The following is a 19,233-nucleotide window of genomic DNA, read 5'->3' on the forward strand; positions in this document are numbered from 1 at the left end:
CAATTAGAGGGCAATGAGGTGTCTCCTGTTTTGTGTATTGCGATGATTTTCGCATTTTTCCAGTCGTCGGGTAAGGATGACTGTGATAGGGATTTTCGAAATATGAGGCCCAAGTATCGGCTGCACCACTCTGCGTGGTTTGAAATGTCATCTGGTCCGCATGATTTTTTAGGGGTCAAGGGTGAGCAACATGTTAAGGATACCCGCGTCAGATATGATTAAAGGATCGATGCGCGATGTTGAACTGCTACTCAAGTCTGACAGGTTACCGTCATCTTTTGTGAAGTTCGAGTGAAAATAGTTATTGTACGCATTAGCGTTGTTAGTTTTTTCCTCAGGAGACAAGTCCGATAACGTGTCTTTAGTAGGGCGAAAGTGGTTCCAGAATCGCTGAGGGCTGTTTGTCAGAAAGTTAGGCAGCGTTACATGAAAATAATGTTCCTTAGCTTCTTTGGCTGTCTGCCGAAAATGTGCTACTGCGCATGCTAGTTTGCTAGTTTTGGATGGGCATGGTCCATGATTTTTAATAGTGTTACGTATCCTTTTTAGATTACGTTTTGCGTGGATGACTTCCCGAGTTATCCATGGGCTTGTTCTTTGTGGTCGCTTGCTTTTTAACGGAACATAGTGAGTTACACAGTAGCAAACCATATTCTTAAAATGCAGCCAGGCTGTGTTCACATCGACTGACGGGTCGGAGGTTATTTCAGTGAAGGCTTGAAATTCGTGCGCAAGGTGGGTTAGTATGCTGGCGTCATCCGCCTTCTCGAAGTTGGGTACTATAGACGTACTACAACGTGTTCTTATCGAGCAGTCCAGAGGCAACAAGCATAGCGGTATGTTGTGATCTGAAATGCCTTCAATAATTTCTGTCTGTGCTTGGTGCCCTGAAAAATGATCACTGATTAGTATAAGGTAAAGGATATTGTTGCTGAACCTTGCTTACGCGTCGGTTCTAGGATTATTCGGTGAAGGTTAAATGATAACATTAGGTCAAACAGAATTTCTGAAGAAGGTGATGTGTGATGCATAGTTACCCAGTCTATGTCTGGAAGGTTAAAGTCTCCCATAAGGATAATTCTACAGTTGTTAGCATATCGGTGTAGAAACTCATGAATGGAAGAAATGCTCTCATCACCCGAAGAGGGGCTTCTATAGAAGCAACCCACACAAATAGTAGTATTGTTACAAAGAATCCTGCAAAACACGCTTTCAGCACCTGATACATCTGGCAGTAAAACAAATGGAAGATTTTTCTTTATCACAAGAGCCACGCCACCCCCACGGGAACCCCGATCTTTTAGAATGACTGAATAAATCGGTGGAATGATTTCATGGTTGGAAACATCCGGTGAAAGCCACGTTTCCGTGACGGCGACTATATCAGGTCCGCGATCAGTTAACATGTTTTCGAAAGATTCTATTTTGTTTAGTAAGCTTCTTGCATTTGCATTTATGATTGTTAGTTGTCTTATCGATCTCTTCTCCGTGTCATTGGCGGGCCGTTTGTTTTGCTTGATTCCGCTTCGTTTTTTTTAAGGGGTACTTTGTCATTAGTTTCGTCGTCCCATTCATAGGCGCGACTGTTAATGTACAGTTTGTCGAAGGCGAGGGAGGCTTTGTCGTGTTTGTGGCGATTTTCTTTGGCACTGTTCCACAGTTTCTTTCTAATGCCCCGTATTTTAGGAGAAAAATCTTCCCCAATGGCAAATTTTGAGCCTTTAAGTTGAAAACCTTTTTTCGATATTGCCGATTTGTCGCGGGAATTTAGGAGTTTAAAAATTACCGGCCTAGTCTTTTTCGCTCGCGGTCTGCCTAACCGGTGTATGCGTTCTATCGTAACTGGGTCCAGCTCTAGGATATCTTGTATGATATCTCTGCTAACCATCTGCTCAAGACTGTCGCTCGTTTCTTCTTCCGATTCCGGTATGCCATAAACTATTAAGTTAGCTCTCCTGCTTCTGTTCTCAAGGTCATCGATTTTTTGTTCCATTGTTTCTATTACGCGACTCATGCGGGAGATCTCGGTCTGACAAGATTGTACTTTGCTTTCTAGAAGTGCTATGGCATCTAATTTGGTCTCTATATCGGCAAGACGTTCTTCCTTTATTTCTTTGATATCAGCAGCAATTTCCTTCAGTTGCTTAACGATGTCCTTTAGTTCAGGGCCGGGGTTCGTTTCGACGTCTCCTGATAACAGCAGCAACTTCCACAGAAATACAGCCATATCAAACACCCCGTGACGTAGCTGCGGGCACGGCAGCACTACCAAAAAACGGTCGCTCGAGCGGAAGCATTTTCCAAAAGGCCTTCTCACCTGCACAACGAAGATGGGAGGATTAGCGCACCGCATGCTAGTAGTGCCGCCGTGCCCACTGCCGATGTAGTGCCCGTGCGGGATACATATGGTCCACTCCTGTGGTGCCGCTCGTAGCGGCTTATGCGCCGAACAGTCTGCGCACGTTGCCGTCCCAAGGTGACTTGGCCGATGATGGTCTGATGACGTCAGCGTATCCCACACGTGGACGAGCGCCTTATTCACCGGTGGGGTGACAAAGGTTATCCCGGGATGGTGGATGCTGCTCTTGGCGCCATGAAAACAGAGATCAAGGGCGAGCTGCACAACGGAGATGAGAGGATTAGCGCACCGCATGCTAGCAGTGCCGCCGTGCAACGTTTCCCACTTGAACTTTGCCAGTTTTGTGTTCACAACATCAGCGACTTGGCGATGGGCATTGTCGTGGAGCAAGATGACACCATTCGTCAAATTTCCACGTCGTTTGTATTTCATTGCCGCGCGCAGCCGATCCGGCGTTTCACAATATTAGAAACGATAGATAATGCCTCAAGGTTTAGGAAATTCGATCAGTAATGGCCCCTGACGATCGAAAAAAAGTCAACACTTTCCCGGCGAAATGACGGCCTTTGCTTTTTTTGGAATGGTGAATCCGAATGTTTCCGCTGTAATCTTTGTCGCCGTGTTTCAGGCTCGTAGTAGTGGAACCAAGATTTGTCCCCGGTCACAATTGCAGGCAAAAAGTCGTCACCCTCATTGTGATACGGGATTAGTAGAGCGAAGGCAGCGCCGAACCTCTCCGTCTTCTAGTGGTGGTTCAAAATCTTGAGCATCCATTGTGCACACAAGAGCCGATAACCGAGATGTTCATGAATTATGATGTGAACCGAACAGTGGCTGAAGTTCGCACGCTCTGCCAGTTCATCAATGCTTATCCTCCGTTCTTGTCTAATCAGTTCATCAACCTTTGCAATTGTGTTGGGGATGATCGCACGGTGGCTTTGGCCCGGTCTTGGATCGTATTTGCAACTTTGACGTCCTTCTGTGAGCCATTTGCTCCAATGCTTCACAGTGGCCAATGAAACACAATGTTCCATGTACACGGCAGCCATACGGTGACTAAATTGTTTTTGGGAAACAGCTTCAGCTGTCAAAAACTGCACGACAATATGCTGTTAAACTTTCCGACCACCCATTATGTCACAGAACCATGTTGAATGCAGTGTATGAGAGCGTTAAAGAACATTTATCCTCACACCTGTGTGTCACTCTTGTAAATGAGAGATGCCTGTGCACTATGCGGATGATTTGCTGATAATTAATTGAACCATTATTGCACGGGATGGGTTGGCTCACTTTCATTTGACTCACCCTGGCATATTGTAAATGCAAATACACTATGAAATATACAAATGCGAAGATAGAGCTTGATAAAGGGCAGAAAAGTGTCACTGGAAACAAGGTTCACTGCACGTATACAGAAAAGCTCGCAACAAGGTATATGAATATACGTAAATGTCTTCAATAAATCTAAGTATCTAAGAAAAAGTGACTGTGTATATTGCATCAAACAAGGCAAATAAACATCTTGCGCAATGACAGATCACAGAATCCTAAGGCTTGCCCACGTTCCTCCCTCTACTCCCCCTGCCGTATAGCTCGCGGCGGAAGGCGCCGCGCATCCTCCCAGTTTTCCTCCCTTGCGCACACAAAACTAAGCCACCAACGTCGGCTCACCCATACCACGCTCCCACCCCCCCCAACCCCACTCCCCACACGCTTTCACTCGCACACAAAGCATGCAGCACGTGGTGCCGTTGTTATCGCCCTTGGACTTCATACGGAACATGAGGGTGACGGCGACAGCAGGAACGCGCCTAGAGTGTCCGTATAATTGCCATCGCAATAATATAATAAGAGCATCCGGCAGCTGAAGTGTCCCATGGCCCATTACTTTCCGCAAAAGAAGTAACAAAATAGCACTTTCACCATGCGACAATTCGCTGCACCGCAACAACGCTTCGTTTTTCCTCTTGTGGAGCGTAATGAAAAAAAAAAACGCTAAGGATGTTGGTCACAATAGGATGCCTACTTTGGGCAACGGATATGGCTATTAAAGGAATATCGAAGAAAACACGAGTCGCTTGGTCCACCAAGAATCATGCGCATACTGCTCGGTATCCTACACCGGCGAGACAAGACTTCCCGGAGAGGTTGCGCTCAAGAGAACGCGCTGCAATCCGTCGAGTCCCCACAGTGATGGCGGCTAGCGACCATTGTTTGTTTTTCTCGTCTGCTAGCTAGAAAGCGTCCAAAGCTCTGCCAGGCAAAAATGCACTCGGCCAGAGAAAACAGAACGCGCACGGAAGTGCGCCGCGCGTAGGTCGGGGCAACACGAGAAAAACGCATGCGCTCTGGCTGGCTCTGGCAGCGCGCGGGTAGCGAGAACAAAGAAAATTGAAGAGGCTGAATGTGTCCTCGCGAATAAAAGTCTAACTACAAAAAATAACAATTTTCTGGCTTTACTGTCTTGCCATGGATGTTGTCGCAGGTGAAGAAAAATGTTGATATTCTTTTCTGTGACACGACGGCACAAATGAACCACCACAACGCTTCGTTTCATGGGACCTCGCTGCGTGCTTTGTCAACTTGTAAGCTAGTGCGTTGATTTGGCTTGTCTAGCTGTATGGTCCGATCTATGACTTTGGAAATGCCAATGCACCTTTCACATCAAAAAGTTTATGCGAACATTATACCTATGAGTTTCGGAATTGTAATCCACGCGCTCCGTAGATTCCGCGGCCTCCGGGAGATCCCGCGACGAGCCTGCTCGCCATGAAAACACCCTTGAAAATTGGTGCTTGGATGGGGCTCCCTGCGTTATGTAACTCCAGGTGCATGGGCGTTGCCACGAAATCCAGCCCGAGTTCACAATGTTCGCGTTGAAATGTGTATGTCTTTTCGAGCGTGAAAAAGGACATTCTAGACACAAAATTCAGAATGATTTCCGGCGCAGGGGACTGTTTTGGTCGGCGGTGCAGGACAGCAAAAAAGAATTTCGGTGGGAGGATGAACCCCATAAGCGCCCTCCTCCCCTCCCCCCCCCCCGGCTACGCCCATGGTCCCTGGCGAGCAGAATGTCGGGGTGCTGGTGCATTCCAGCGTGGTTCATGACATCGAGGTTTTCGTGTTGGTTTTCAATGTCCAGAAGAAAATTATTGAGCTTGCGTGACTCTAATGCGTGAGCTAGGACTGTCTTTGATTGTTGAGTAAGTGGCCTGTGTTTGTTTGAAATCCTGGGAAGTACTGTTGTCAGGGTGATTTCTGCGTTTGGGGTCTGTTGGTGTTGAAATCGTTTATGAGCGTTTTCATGGCCTTAACTGTGTTGTCACCAGTGCCGTGGTTAAGGTCATTAGGCCCGCAGTGAATGACGAAATGTGTGATGTGCTGTGGTGCTGCGGCAATAATGCCTCGGATGGCGTGTGTTGTGGCGCCACTCTTAAACCTAATGTGAGGTGAATGTTGGCATGGCGGGAAGTGTTCGTGAATGTACTTGTAGTGACTGTCTGCAATCAGTGCTACGTGTGACAAGGAAAGCAGAGGGCACTCATATTATTCGTTCACCTTCCGTCGATAGAAATCTAGGAAAACCAGGGGGAACGCGGCAGATGGAAATTCAAGACGATGAACAGAACGACAACAAGGTGAAAGCAGGAGCCAACGTATCGACAAGTGGACTTGCCTTCTTCAAGGCGACCAGTCCGCTTGACGAAACGTTGGCTCTTGCTTTTACCTTGTTCTCGTTTTGCTCTTCGTCTTGAATTTCCATCTCCCGCCTTCCCCTTGTTTTCCCTAATATAGTTGTGTGTTTCATAATCACGCACCGTCTCCTCCATCTTGCTCGTGCCGCACGCCTTGTGACGTGATGACCCTAGCCATCACACATGGCTTGAGGCAAGCTGATTCCGAGTATAAATGCGCCGTTTATACCATGAGCAACAGTAACTGTGCCGGCAATACAAGATTTTCCCGTATGCTCAGAAACTTCCATGAGCTTATGAATGTCGCGACAAGACACTGTGTTACCACAGTTTTCACAGCACCCAACAACTTATCGAAGTTGTGCCTGCGAGTTCGGAAAAAAAGTAAAAGCTCTCGGTATGCATAGTTATGACGGTTGCTGGATCAAACACAAAGATTTCTCCCGGTTATGCAAGACAGCTGTGGTCAACGAAATGCTGCTAAGTTGCGCCAAGACAACGGCCAAAGCGGTCGCTTTAATTACACAAGACTTAGGGAGCATTAGTTGGCCCTCTGTGGCTTACTCCGCCCCCATTTAGTTCATCATCCTGGTTCTTGCTGCAGTGACCGTTAGCTAACGATGCGCTTCCTTTCGATTGACAAACTAAAAATGAACAGCGGAAGCATAGATGAGTTTAATATCATAGGCGTAACTGGACGCATGTGTCAATCAGGTTTCCATCAGATTGTCAAATAAAGCATTCTTGCACAGCACGCGTCGCATTAAAGCACCCCAACAATTGTGCGAAACGAGAACAAGGTGAACGCAGAAGCCAACGTTTCGATAGGTGAACTTGTGTTCTTCAGGTCACCTTGAAGAAGACAAGTCCACTTGCCGAAACGTTGGCTCCTGTTTTCACCTTGTTCCCCTTTTGCTCATCGTCTTGAATTTCCATCTCCTGCCTCCCCCGTGTTTTCCCAACAATTGTGTAACTTCGGCCTTTTTAAAAGTCTCATAGCAACTTTTTGTTTAGCTTTTCCTTGTGGTTTGCAGTTCCACTACCAGTGCTGTTATGCGACAATGAAGTACTTAGGAGTAAAATTTTCCTGAAGTATAACCATTTGAGTGTTTGCGCTTGTGTCGTTTCATTTATTGGTCCGCATGTTGTTGCGCAGTTAATATGATTCGCGACCTACTAGGAGAAGGCGGGAAAGGGTAAAGACGACGTAAGAAATATAGGAAACGCCACTAGACAAGGCTGTAGCTGCGGACAAACCGTATAAGTTCACCCTAAAATACGGTGCGTTTCTGCTATTTCTAAAAAAATAAACACTGAAAAATTTGACGAGCGGACAACTCACCCAGGGCGTGCAGATGCTAAAAAACAGCACAGTGTCTAGACTACTCTATAGGGCAGCGGCTGAAACATCAAATCAACCCTTCTGTACCAGCTGTGGTATCTTCGTGGCTCTGGCGTTGCTTAAGTTTGCGTGTACAATTACAACCACGGCAGCCATATATCGACGGGGGCGAAATGCGAAAATGCTCCTGTACTTCTGTGCGTTAAAGAATTCCACGTGGTTAAATTTATCCGGACCACACACTGCCGTGTGTCTCATAATCGAATTCTGTGTTTGCCACGTAAAGCCTCATAATGTAAATAAATTTAACAATTCTTCCTGAATGCGACATGGGCCCTGTGAGTAAATAACAGTGCTTATCTCGCAGTCTATGAATTTCGGCGCACAACTACACCGCAAGGAAACACGCCTCGCTCTGTGTTATTTGTACTGCGCAGGCAAACAATAGTGGTGCACGCGATCAAACGTTTAACAAATCACCAATTTCGTATTGCACAAACGCGGAAGAACTGAAACATTCGCTGTAAATGTGACCGTCAGTTATCGTCGATTGACGCAAGAATCACACAAAGCATCGCTTACATTTTTTGACACAGTGCGTGGGATTCGCATATTTTTTGTTTCCATGTCTGTGCCTGATACACGAGCTTCGCAGTGACAAATATGGCGACTGAAGGTCTCTACTCAATGCTCGCGAAAGTCAACAGCGCGGCAGGCTAAACACTCTCGTGTTACTGCGAGATATTCCCACCAGTGTGCAACCACATCGAAGTATGAATGGCACACGCATGGTTGCACGTGGAGTGGGTTTCCTTGACTAGACTGGCATTTTACATGTGCGGGTAAAATGGTCTTATTTATTGTAATAAAGAGAACAATTAAGTACATATCGAGTACCAATTAATTACCCAATGAATAGGAAAAATCACGTGGTAAGCCACGCCCTTCTCTCTATAGGCGGAAGCACTATGAGATAGGTGTGTTTTGAACATTGACATCGCCGCCGAGATAACGCTGCCACGTGAAAACGTGAAAATGTGAAAGCTGCTACAACTGCAGCATAAAAATCACATTGCTTTGTACTGAGTTACCCAAGCTAAAATTAGAAAACAGTGAAGCAACTTGTTTCAGAGTGCTACATGAGGTAAACAGAAAACTGCGTCTGCATTGCTGGCTGATAGAGCCGAAGTTTACGCAGCCCTGACAGACTGCTCCAAAATTTCACGAAGAGCGTTGACTGGACGCTAAGGCATCTTTGCGCCTAGCTTGCTTTGAATCTATTGATACGAGGGTGAGGTAATGGAACGAGACATCGCGATTGTTTAGTATTGGTGCGGAGCGCGCGCGTCCGAGCAGCCCGGTTGCGCGCAACGCTGCGTGGTTTCGCGAGGCATGTAAACAAGAGAGGAGAGCTGGCCCGATAGGCGGAGCAACGCCATGAGCACCGCCAACTTCCGGCTTCACTTTAGCTTCACAAAGAGTGACGTCAGGGCCTCTCCTGAGTTTCCTTCCTCCATGGTCTCGGGTGTGCGAAAACTCGAAAGAGCTAACTAAAAGCACAATAAAATACCAATACTTGACTGGTGAAAGTTACGTATTGTTTCAGATTAGGTGCTGTAAAAAACAAAAAAAGCATTGTTTCCTATTTCCCTCCTATGAAAACACGAGCAAAACTGCGGGACTACTTCCAGCAGCGGTGAAAGAGGCGCGCTTAGTTTCCGTAGCCTTCGCTTCACAGCCAAGAAAAGTTGTCCGCGAGTATAGAAGGGAGCCGCTGGTCGCGTGTGCCGTGGCCCCCGATCCGGCGCCGCGCCTAACAGGTGGTCTCTCCGTTGATATGACGGCCTTATCGCCTTGCGCTCGCTCTGTGGCGGCTTCACTGGATTATATAGCGGTGCGCTACGCGTTGGTTGATCAGCCTCGCCATGGAAGTTACCGATGATAAGTGTATATCCATGCAGATATTGCTTTCCCAATTCAACCAGGTTTAACCAGAGCTAAACCACAGCCAATGTTTGTGATACACGATAACTATATGTTGTGATTGCTTACTGCTCTGCAGTCACGTCGATGTTTAATGTATTGTGTAGAATAGTACAGGTAGATTCGACCCCACCTTCCTATGAGGAAACAATGGCTGCAGAACAAAGACCGTAAGAAGCCGAACCCCGGTACGCTTGTCCATTTTCTCAAAAAGATATGAAAACCGGACGAAAGGAAAAGCTTTCGGTGGCGACATACTGATTTGACTTTGCCAGACTTCTTGCATCGTAGTTGCACGACGCCCATCTGGTAAATTTCATCTATTTGCTTCTTTATTGCAGATCCCATGAAGTCTCCGGTACCGGGTCCGCGACCGCTACTGTGAGACCGCCAGCGGCTCCTGGCGCGACTGTCGCCGCAGACTCAAAAGAGGGCGAGCAGGTGAGTTTCCTCGCATATACGAATATTGTCTAGGCTAAAGGGGCAGACTCAACAGCTTGACGAGGACCCATCTCAAGTACACGGCTCGGAGGTGGAGAACTGCAATACACATGCTAATACGCATAATAAAATTTATCGACACAAGGAAAGGTGTGATCAGTGCAAATCTCCACTCAAATTGCATAGAGCTCGACTGGCAAAATTGGGAATTTTACATGCTCGTTAATGTGTAATACAGAGGAATAGCTTTGTTAAAGAGGAATATTGAGAAAATGTAACTTTCATCGTCCTTCGTGTCGGCGTTCTTGCTGCCTTTTATTAGAAAGCTACACTGGTTACCGCTAGTTCCTCAAAGCCTACAAACGTATCAAGGCGTGGTTCGTCTGGGCTTTCATCAATCACCACGCAATGAATTGCATCGTATGCATTTTTGCAAAAACAGCGAACGCTCAACAGCTGCGTCCGCTTGTTGAGCTTGTTTCTTGCTCGTGTGCAATTCCCGGCACTCCCCTTCTATTAATGATCGCCGGCATTCCTTGTAGTCTAGCCGTTGGACGCGCTGAGGCTGATCACCTCGTTTCCGGGGCACCCTTTGTGATCGCTGACGTCTTGCGGCATGCACTCAGTCGCAGTGGATTCTTCATTCACTGACTCGTCAACTAGGCTGACTGGACGGTCGGGTCTTTCATGACCATTAAACTAGAGCCGCGTAACCTTTACCTGGGCTTAGTTTACCACGTTTCAAGAGACGTCGCTACATGTGGCGTTACGTGGTAAACGATACAACTTATATTTTTACTAGAAAGAAAGCAATGAATTTATCGTTCATTTTAGCAAAATGCTACCGCAGAGAATTCTAATGAATTTAAGATGACGACGTGTTAGGTCTATAGCGTCATAGACCAAACATGCACTGGCCATTTCGAAACGATGGAAATTAGAATAACAATAGGCCGAAGATCCTTTGGAAGCACGTAAAACGAAACAAGGATGTTTCAATTCCGGCTCTGAGCAGAGGCATGCCAACAATAGTGAGCTACGGAAAAGGGAACATTGTTCAATTTTTATTTTACTTCAATATTCGCAAGCGCTTACTAATCTTGGATAATATCTTGATTTGTCGAGGCCGAAATCGCCTCCCACGTCTACCTAATAATGGACTACTGAGGCGTTGAAATACTACTACACTATATAAGTAGTCCGAAGGCTATCGGCACTAATTGTTCAACAACTGTCATACCGAAGTCTTGTTCCCACGCAGTACCAGTATCCTCTTTGAAAATTACTTAAATTACAGCTCTCTCGAGGCTAAACAGAAGATGACATCGGTTGCTCCTATCCGTGATTATGGTTCGAGTATTGTTATTATTAACTACCATTCTATGTTCCTTACCTGTATGAGCAGTAAAATTCTCCAACATATTTGTATATATTGCAGGAGCCGAGCACATAGATGTGAATTTATTGCTTAACCCGTACCAACCCCGATTTATCTAAGGTCTAGAATTTAGACATAATTTAGCGGCAGCACATTTCGCAGTGTGTCACCACGTAATGGGGAAGATTTGCTCAAATAAAGGCCCACAAAGACGAGCTAGACCGGCCAAATGCTTGGGACCTTTTCTCTTCACCAATTTCGGTTTATATTTAGCTTTGTGCCACTGCATAATTAAGACAATTTGCACAACTAAAGGCTCATAAAGACGAGCTAGACAGATCTAATGCTCGTGCCTTTTTCTCTTCAATGTGGGCGTTCTATTTTGCAGTGTGCCACAACGTAATGGGGAAGATTTGCTGAAATAAGAGCCCACAAAGACCAGCTAGATAGGCCAAATGCTCGTGCCGTTTTCTCTTCACCAATATCGGCGTTCTATTTCGCCGTATGCCCCCTTATAATGTAGATGTTTTGCACAAGAAGGCTCACAAAGACGAGGTAATCAGGTCAAATGTTCGGGACCTTTTCTCTTCACCAATTACGGCTTTATTTTTAGCTGTGGGCCACTACATAATAGATACGATTTGCGCAAATAAAGGCCCACAAGGACGAGCTAGAGAGGCCAAATACTCATGCCGTTTGCTCCTAACCACTGCTTGAGTTTTATGTCGCTGTGTCTCACTGCATAATGAAGACGATTTGCACAAATAAAGGCCCACAAAGACGAGCTAGACAGATCAAATGCGTCTGCCTTTTTCTCTTCGTCAATGTAGTGTTCTATTTCGCCGTGTGCCACCACGTAATGCAGAAGATTTGTTCAAATAAAAGCCAACAAAAACCAGCTAGATAGGTTAAATGCTCGTGCCGTTTTCTCTTCACCAACGTCGGCGCTCTATTTCGCAGTGTGCCAATACATAACGGAGACGATTTGCGCAAATAGAGGCCCCCAATGACGAGGTGGACAGGTCAAATGCTCGGGACGTTTTCTCTTCACAATTTCGGCTTTATCTTTAGCTGTGTACCACTACATTATGGAGACGATTTGCGCAAATAAAGGCCCACAAAGATGAGCTACAGAGGCCAAATGCTTGTACCGTTTGCTCTTCACTAGTGTCGTCGCTCTATTTCGCAGTGTGCCACTACATAATGCAGAAAATTTGCTCTGATAAAGGCGCACAATGACAAGTAGGAGAGGCCAAATGCTCGTGCCGTATTCTCTTCACCAATGCCCACATTCTATTTCGCGGTGAGCCAGTACATAATGCAGATGACTTGCGCAAATAAAGGCCCACAAGGACCACCTAGACAGGCCAAATGCTCGTGCCGTTTTCTCTTCACCAATGTGGGCGCTCTGTTTCGCAGTGTGCCACTACATAATGGAGACGATTTGCGCAAATAAAGGCCCACAAAGACAAGCGGGAGAGGCCAAATGCTCGTGCCGTTTTCTCTTCACCAACTTCCACATTCTACTTCGCTGTGAGCCAGTACATAATGAGATGATTTGCGCAAATAAACATTCACAAGGACCAGCTAGACAGGCAAAATACTCGTGCAGTTTTCTCTTCACCATTGTCGGCGCTCTATTTCGCTGTGTGCCGCGATATAACGGACAAGAATGCCAGAAATAAAGGCCCACAAGGACGACGCGAAGGGGACGAGTCATCTTGCCGTTTGCTCTTCACCAGTGCTTGATTTCCATGTCGCTGTGTCTCACTGCATAATGAAGACGATTTGCACAAATAAAGGCTCACAAAGACGAGCTAGACAGATCAATTGCTCGTGCCTTTTTACCTTCATCAATGTAGTGTTCTATTTCTCAGTGTGCCAGCACGTAATGGGGAAGATTTGCTCAAATAAACGCCCAGAAACACCAGCTAGACAGGCTAAATGCTCGCGCCGTTTTCTCTTCACAAATTTCGGCGTTATATTTCGCACTGTGCCACTTTATAATGGAGATGTTTTGCGTAAAAAAGGCCCACAATGACGAGGTAGACAGGTAAAATGCTCGGGACGTTTTCTCTTCACCAATTTCGGCTTTAGTTTTACCTGTGTGCCACTACATTATGGAAACGATTTGCGCAAATAAAGGCCCACAAAGATGAGCTAGAGAGGCCAAATGCTCGTGCCGTTTGCTCTTCACCAGTGTCGTCGCTCTATTTCGCATTGGGCCACTACATAATGGAGAAAACTTGCGCTAATAAAGGCGCACAATGACAAGCAGGAGAGGCCAAATGCTCGTGCCCTATTCTCTTCACCAATGTTCACGTTCTATTTCGCTGTGAGCCGGTACATAATGAGATGATTCGCGCAAATAAAGATCCACAAGGACCAGCCAGACAGGCCAAATACTCGTGCCGTTCTCTCTTCACCATTGGCGGCGCTCTGTTTCGCTGTGTGCCGCGATATAACGGAGAAGAATGCCAGAAATAAAGGCCCACAGAGACGAAGCGGAGGTTCCGACTCATCGTGCCGTTTGCTGTTCACGAATGTCGGCTTTAGTTTTCACTGTTTGCCACTACATCATGCAGACGAATTGCGAAAGTGAGGGCAGACAAATACGATGTACACAGGCCACATGCTCGTGCCGTTTTTCTTTACCAGTGTTGGCGTCCTATTTCGCGGTGTTGGACTGCATGATGAAGACGATTTGCGCGAATGAAGACCCACAAAGACGAGCTAGACAGGCCAAATGCTTGAACCGTTTTCTGTTCACCGATGTCGGCGTTCTATTTCGCAGTTTGCCACTACATTATGGAGACAAAGGCCACAAATAAAGATAGACAGACGAATTATGCAGGGAAAGCACTCCTCCCGTTTTCACTGCACTGATATCGGCGGTTTTTCCTCGCGGTGTGTCACTATATCATGGAAACGAAGGGCACAATTAAAGGCACACATAAAAAGCATAAAAGCTTCCTAACTTAGTTTAATTCGGCGAATTCCCTGTGAGAATATGCCCGCGCCAAATTATGAACATCAGGTGTGGTGTTGCTTCCGATGATGACCTGATCGAGCTCACAGAAACAGAACTGTGGAAGGCTGGAGTGAGTTAAATTTGAATAATGTTTAACGAGTTATCTCAAGGAGCGAGGGCACGGCGATCAAAACCAAGGTTTTAGTACTTATCTTTGGCTGAAGCATACTGCCCGAGACAATCGAGGCATGCTATGTGACGCTACGATTCATACCATATGTTCTAAATCCTCTTCGATGCTTGAAATGGCAGCGTATCGATCACAGTTCCCCGAACTGCCGAAACCGTGAGACATGTGCTAACTGTAGTGCTGGTGACCATGCCTCTGAAACTTGCGAAAACGCTCGACGCTGCCTGAACTGTGGTGGCGAGCAATGCGCATACTCGCAGACATGCCCATGCTGGAAGAAAGAAAAGAAGCAGTCAATGTAGAGGAAAACGTAACTTCAAGGAGGCTCGCAGGCGGGTTTCCCACGTGCAAACGAACAGCTTTGCCGATGTGACGCGTCAGGAGGCGGAGCCGCAACAGTCCCCCGTGGCTGTCTGGCCCGCATGCAGTGGAGGAAGTGTCACGTGATAACCTTGAACGCTAGTTACAAAAAAATTTAGTTAAATGGAATGATAGGAAATAGGCCCTCACGTGATAGGCAAGCGGTAGAAGTAGTCGGCTCGCTTTGGCTGCTTGTGCAACGGTGCTTTCAGAATAGGCGCACGTATTAGGCGTGACAAACGCATATCGAGGTTGAGTGAAGGAATTGACGTGTATGAAGCAGTCGAGTCTCTCCTTATGTCAGTCAGGTAACGCACCGAATGACAATGAAGCTCGCCGCTTAAGCAAGCAGCAGACCAGGCGGCAAATCTGTAGCATATGAATGCTTCGGGTGATTAACCAGCATTGTGCCCAACACGCCGTGAGGGCCTCGTCAAGGACGACTGGTTGCCTTTCGGGGCGGCTTCAGGGAAACTAGGAAACCTTTCGCCCTACAAACGTACGTGTGAATGCCACCAAGCCGCCCTTCCGACGGCGATTTGTCCCGTTTTGGCGAATCTTCAGGGAAACGGTGATGCCTTTCGCCCCTGAAAACTGGTGCCGGCGATCAGGCGAGCGTCCAGGTTTCGCAGCGACTGCTTTTCCGTGCGTGAAAAATTAGGCCCATCTTGTTTCCAACGACTCAACGATGCACTTACAAGCCGGGGACCTCCACTATATTTATGGTGGTGCCAGCTCATTGTTATGGCAGACAGTGCCTGTCGACGCTGTCTTTCTGCTCAGAGCCTTTCGCTTCTCTGCGGACCGGCGAGAACTCAGTAGGTGCGTCTCTACCGCGTAATGACATCGCACCACACAATCTTACAAAATACTGCACGGACACCTCAACAAAGGCGAACACTTCGGAGTTTAGAGTGCAGGCTAATGCTATTTATTTCTCTCATAATAAAAGAAGCACAACAGAACGTTTCACTAATGAAACGTGCGAGAAGTAACTACCCGCGGTCGGTCTCGTCCCATCCTATATAGGTGCAAGACAGCAGAATGAAAATTAGCAAGGAAATATGCACTGGAGTTTAAGATACACAACAGCTAATTCAGGAAACGATAGACCGCGCTCGGGCATACTCTTGGCGGGTTTCGAGGTGAGCGCGCGGATTAACAGCGCTGGTAAGCGTAAGTGATGCTTTGAAAATTATGTCGGGATGGGTCTGGCTCCCCAGTCTTTCTCGACGTTTCAAGGGAACGCATTTGAATCGAACAACGACGCCTGCGGTAGCAGAAACCCACGCGTTATGCTTCTTACGTGGTTCCATGCCCTTGATGGCAGCTGCCCACTAATCGTTACCACGTACGAAACAGTCAGGAACGGTACGGCAGCAGTGTGGGCCTATTCCTACCCGAAAGGCTCCACGCACAAGGCCCCGAAGAGTAGGAGGGACGGCTTCAGAGGAAGTTGGCTTGCCGAGGCGAGCCTTCCTCCATAGAGCCGGCAGTGACACTACACTAATACATTACAATAGAATCTTTATTGCGCACAAAGAAAACAAAGTACACATAGCAGCCTCCAAAGCCTCAGAGGGCTTGAGTGGCAGTGCCTGGCATTCAAGTCACAGAAAATTGCACAGGGTTAATAGCGGAGTTAGCTATTAGCGGGTCGGAGCAAAATGTTGAATAGTTATACAACATGTTACATTAAACATCGAAAATTCTAAGTAGTTTCTTAATCCCACGTCTTGTGTTTGCTTCTAACACAGGCATTGGCAGTTTATTAAATATGGCTGGAACATAGTATTGCTGCGTTCTCCTTCCCTAGTTTGTCGCAGTCTTGGGGATGACGTAGGGTTCCTTCGGTCTTAAGGAGCGGAAAGGCGTATCTCGTGTTTTAAAATTATTATTCCAGAAGTGTTTAATTACAAGACTTTCTACATTGAGGGAAGTGAAGTTTGGCAAATTCAACAACCTAAAGACGGCTGAATCTTGCTTTGGACACAAATTGTAAGCCACTGATGACAGCTGTGAACGTAAAATTGAATTAATTCTTGAGCTCCACCTAAGAGTACAATGGCCATACACAGTCGAGCCATAACGTAGCACACTGTAGACTGAAGCATGGACAATAATGTTTTGAACGGAGATTGGCATAAGACATCGCATATTGTATAATACACAGGAGACCGCGCGCAGCCTTTTACAGAGGTGGGATAATTGCGAGTTCCATAAGAGATCACAGTCAAAAAGCAACCCAAGATACTTCAAAGATGCATTTTTAGCAGGTTGACTTGTACATTCATAAGAGTCCGATGTGTGTAAGAATAATGATGTCGTAGGCAGGAGTTTTTTCATGGGCTTATGGAAACAGACAAGTCGCGTTTTGGAAAGGTTGATGCTTATTAAATTAGCCGCAAACCAGTCCATAGCTTTCGTTGCTTCATTCTGTAAGGAGCTGATTGCACAAGAGTAATTAGTTGCACAGGATACAAGAACAGTATCATCGGCATATTGATATATATATAATTACCTACTACATTGGACAAATCATTCACATGAATGTTAAAAAGCAGGGGGCGTAATATCGAGCCCTGAGGGACTCCAGAATGAATACAGGCAAAAACACTTAAACTATTTCCCACAATTACACACTGTCGTCTGTACTGCAGAATGTTAGTTAATAAATTCAAGAATTATCCACGAAGGCCTGGGAGAGACAGTTTCTGTAACAAAATGTCATGACAAACAGTGTGAAATGCCTTAGAGGCATCCATAAAGAGGGCACATGCTACCCGGTTACGGTCTAGTGTCAAGTTTAAAAGATCAGAGAAAGCTTCTAACAGTGTTTGTGTACCCTTCCCCAGAACAAATTCATACTGATGTGATGATAATACGCTATGCTTATCTAGAAGCTGTGTTGCCGTAAGAGCCACGTGTTTTTCTAATATTTGAGCTATACAGGGAATTATCGAAATAGGTCTGTAATTTTCAATACTATTGCGCGCACCTTGCTTATGAAGCGGAATTACAATTGCGGTTTTCACATCAACTGGAATCAAACCACCATCCAAAACAGAGTTTAAAGGCGGTAGCAATACATGTTTAATTGCGTCAAAATTTCTCTGGAGTTCACTGACAGAGATTTTGTCGAAGCCAGGTGATTTATTCCTCTTGAGATTGAAGACAATGGACCTTAATTCATCAAGTGATAGTAAAGGAAGATATGCGGAATCTAGCAAGCTATCTGTTAAAGCACACACCTATGGCCGCCGTGTCCTCGATCCCGAAACACTTGAAGAGAACTGATTACATAAGTCTGCCACAGTTTCGTCGTCTGCAGAAAAATAAGATGAAAGGCGCTGTTTAGGCGTTGTAATGTTGCCGCCGCTAAAATTATTGACTAGGGACCATGTTTTCTTTATGTAAGATCCAGCTTCTTGAAATTTCTTTCTAAAATAAACGCGCTTCGCAGGTATGATCATTGCATTCACCTTGTTTTTGGCACATTTATATCTTAAGCGCGTGTCATGGCAGTTTGAGAACCGCTTGGCCTTAGTGCACAGCAAGTCTTTTTCCTTAATAGCAGATAGGATTTCGCTGTCAATCCATTTCTTGCTTAGGTTACGTTGCCTGATTTTGACAACGCGTGTTGCCGCCTGCCTAAAAGCATCAAACGCAGCACAGCACGTAAAAAATTATCCCAATCATTTTTCTGGACTAGTTTATCGAAAAGCCTTGGATCAATTATACAAATTTGTTTGACAGAGTTAATAGCCTCTGATACCAAAGATTCACAGTCTGTTTCAGTGAACAGCACACGAAGTAGTGGTCAGAAAGCTTAACCTGTGCAATGGTAAATTTTACTTCCAGATTATGGGCTCTAACATTTACATAATCAATGCAGGATGAAACAAGACGTTGAGATAGGAATTCCTTGCGAGTTGCTGCATGGATTGTCATTTCAGTTCCCGATTTAGATAGTGTATCTATATAGTCAGCAACTATTCCTAGTGTTGGACGTAACGTATCTATATTAATGTCACCTGTGAAGCAAATACATTAATCGGTTCCTAGACGAGATAACGCAGAGTCGAGCTCAGCCAAAAGAAGACGCCTGTTACCACATGGGGGCGATCTACAGAAAGCAAGGCCAATGAAAATCGAGGATTAGATAAGCAGAGAGTAACAGTTTCGGCATGGTCGAAAGGCAATTTAGTTCGGAGACTGACCAAGTCCTTTTTACGAAGACAGCCATGCCTCCACCCTTCCGGGCCGGACGAAAAAAGGAGAATGACTGATAGCCCGGCAACGCGAAACTAGAAAATAGACCTGGCGAGATATTTATCTCGGTAAGTATGATGACATCAAAAAGCAGTGGAACAGAAGATAGAATGGCTACTAAACGGTCCCAGTGCTTACGATGATTCTCATGTTTACGTGAGTAACATGGAAAGCGTCGTTACCGGGATAACAAAAAAAACCGCGAAAATCTTCTAAAAGGTCATTGCAAACCTTGGAAG

The 19,233-nt window shown here is 46.0% G+C and overlaps 1 protein-coding gene across 1 annotated transcript in view; it reads left to right on the forward strand.

The window, feature by feature from the left end:
• Positions 1 to 19,233, forward strand: part of LOC142575024 (uncharacterized) — a 248,964-nt gene that overhangs the window by 139,646 nt on the left and 90,085 nt on the right. The window contains exon 4 of the mRNA XM_075683996.1: positions 9,724 to 9,823. Coding sequence (XP_075540111.1) covers positions 9,724 to 9,823 — 100 coding nt within the window. The remainder of the gene's footprint in view (positions 1 to 9,723; positions 9,824 to 19,233) is intronic.

The sequence above is a fragment of the Dermacentor variabilis genome, chromosome 3 (assembly GCF_050947875.1).
Source record: "Dermacentor variabilis isolate Ectoservices chromosome 3, ASM5094787v1, whole genome shotgun sequence".
Lineage (NCBI taxonomy): Eukaryota > Metazoa > Arthropoda > Arachnida > Ixodida > Ixodidae > Dermacentor > Dermacentor variabilis.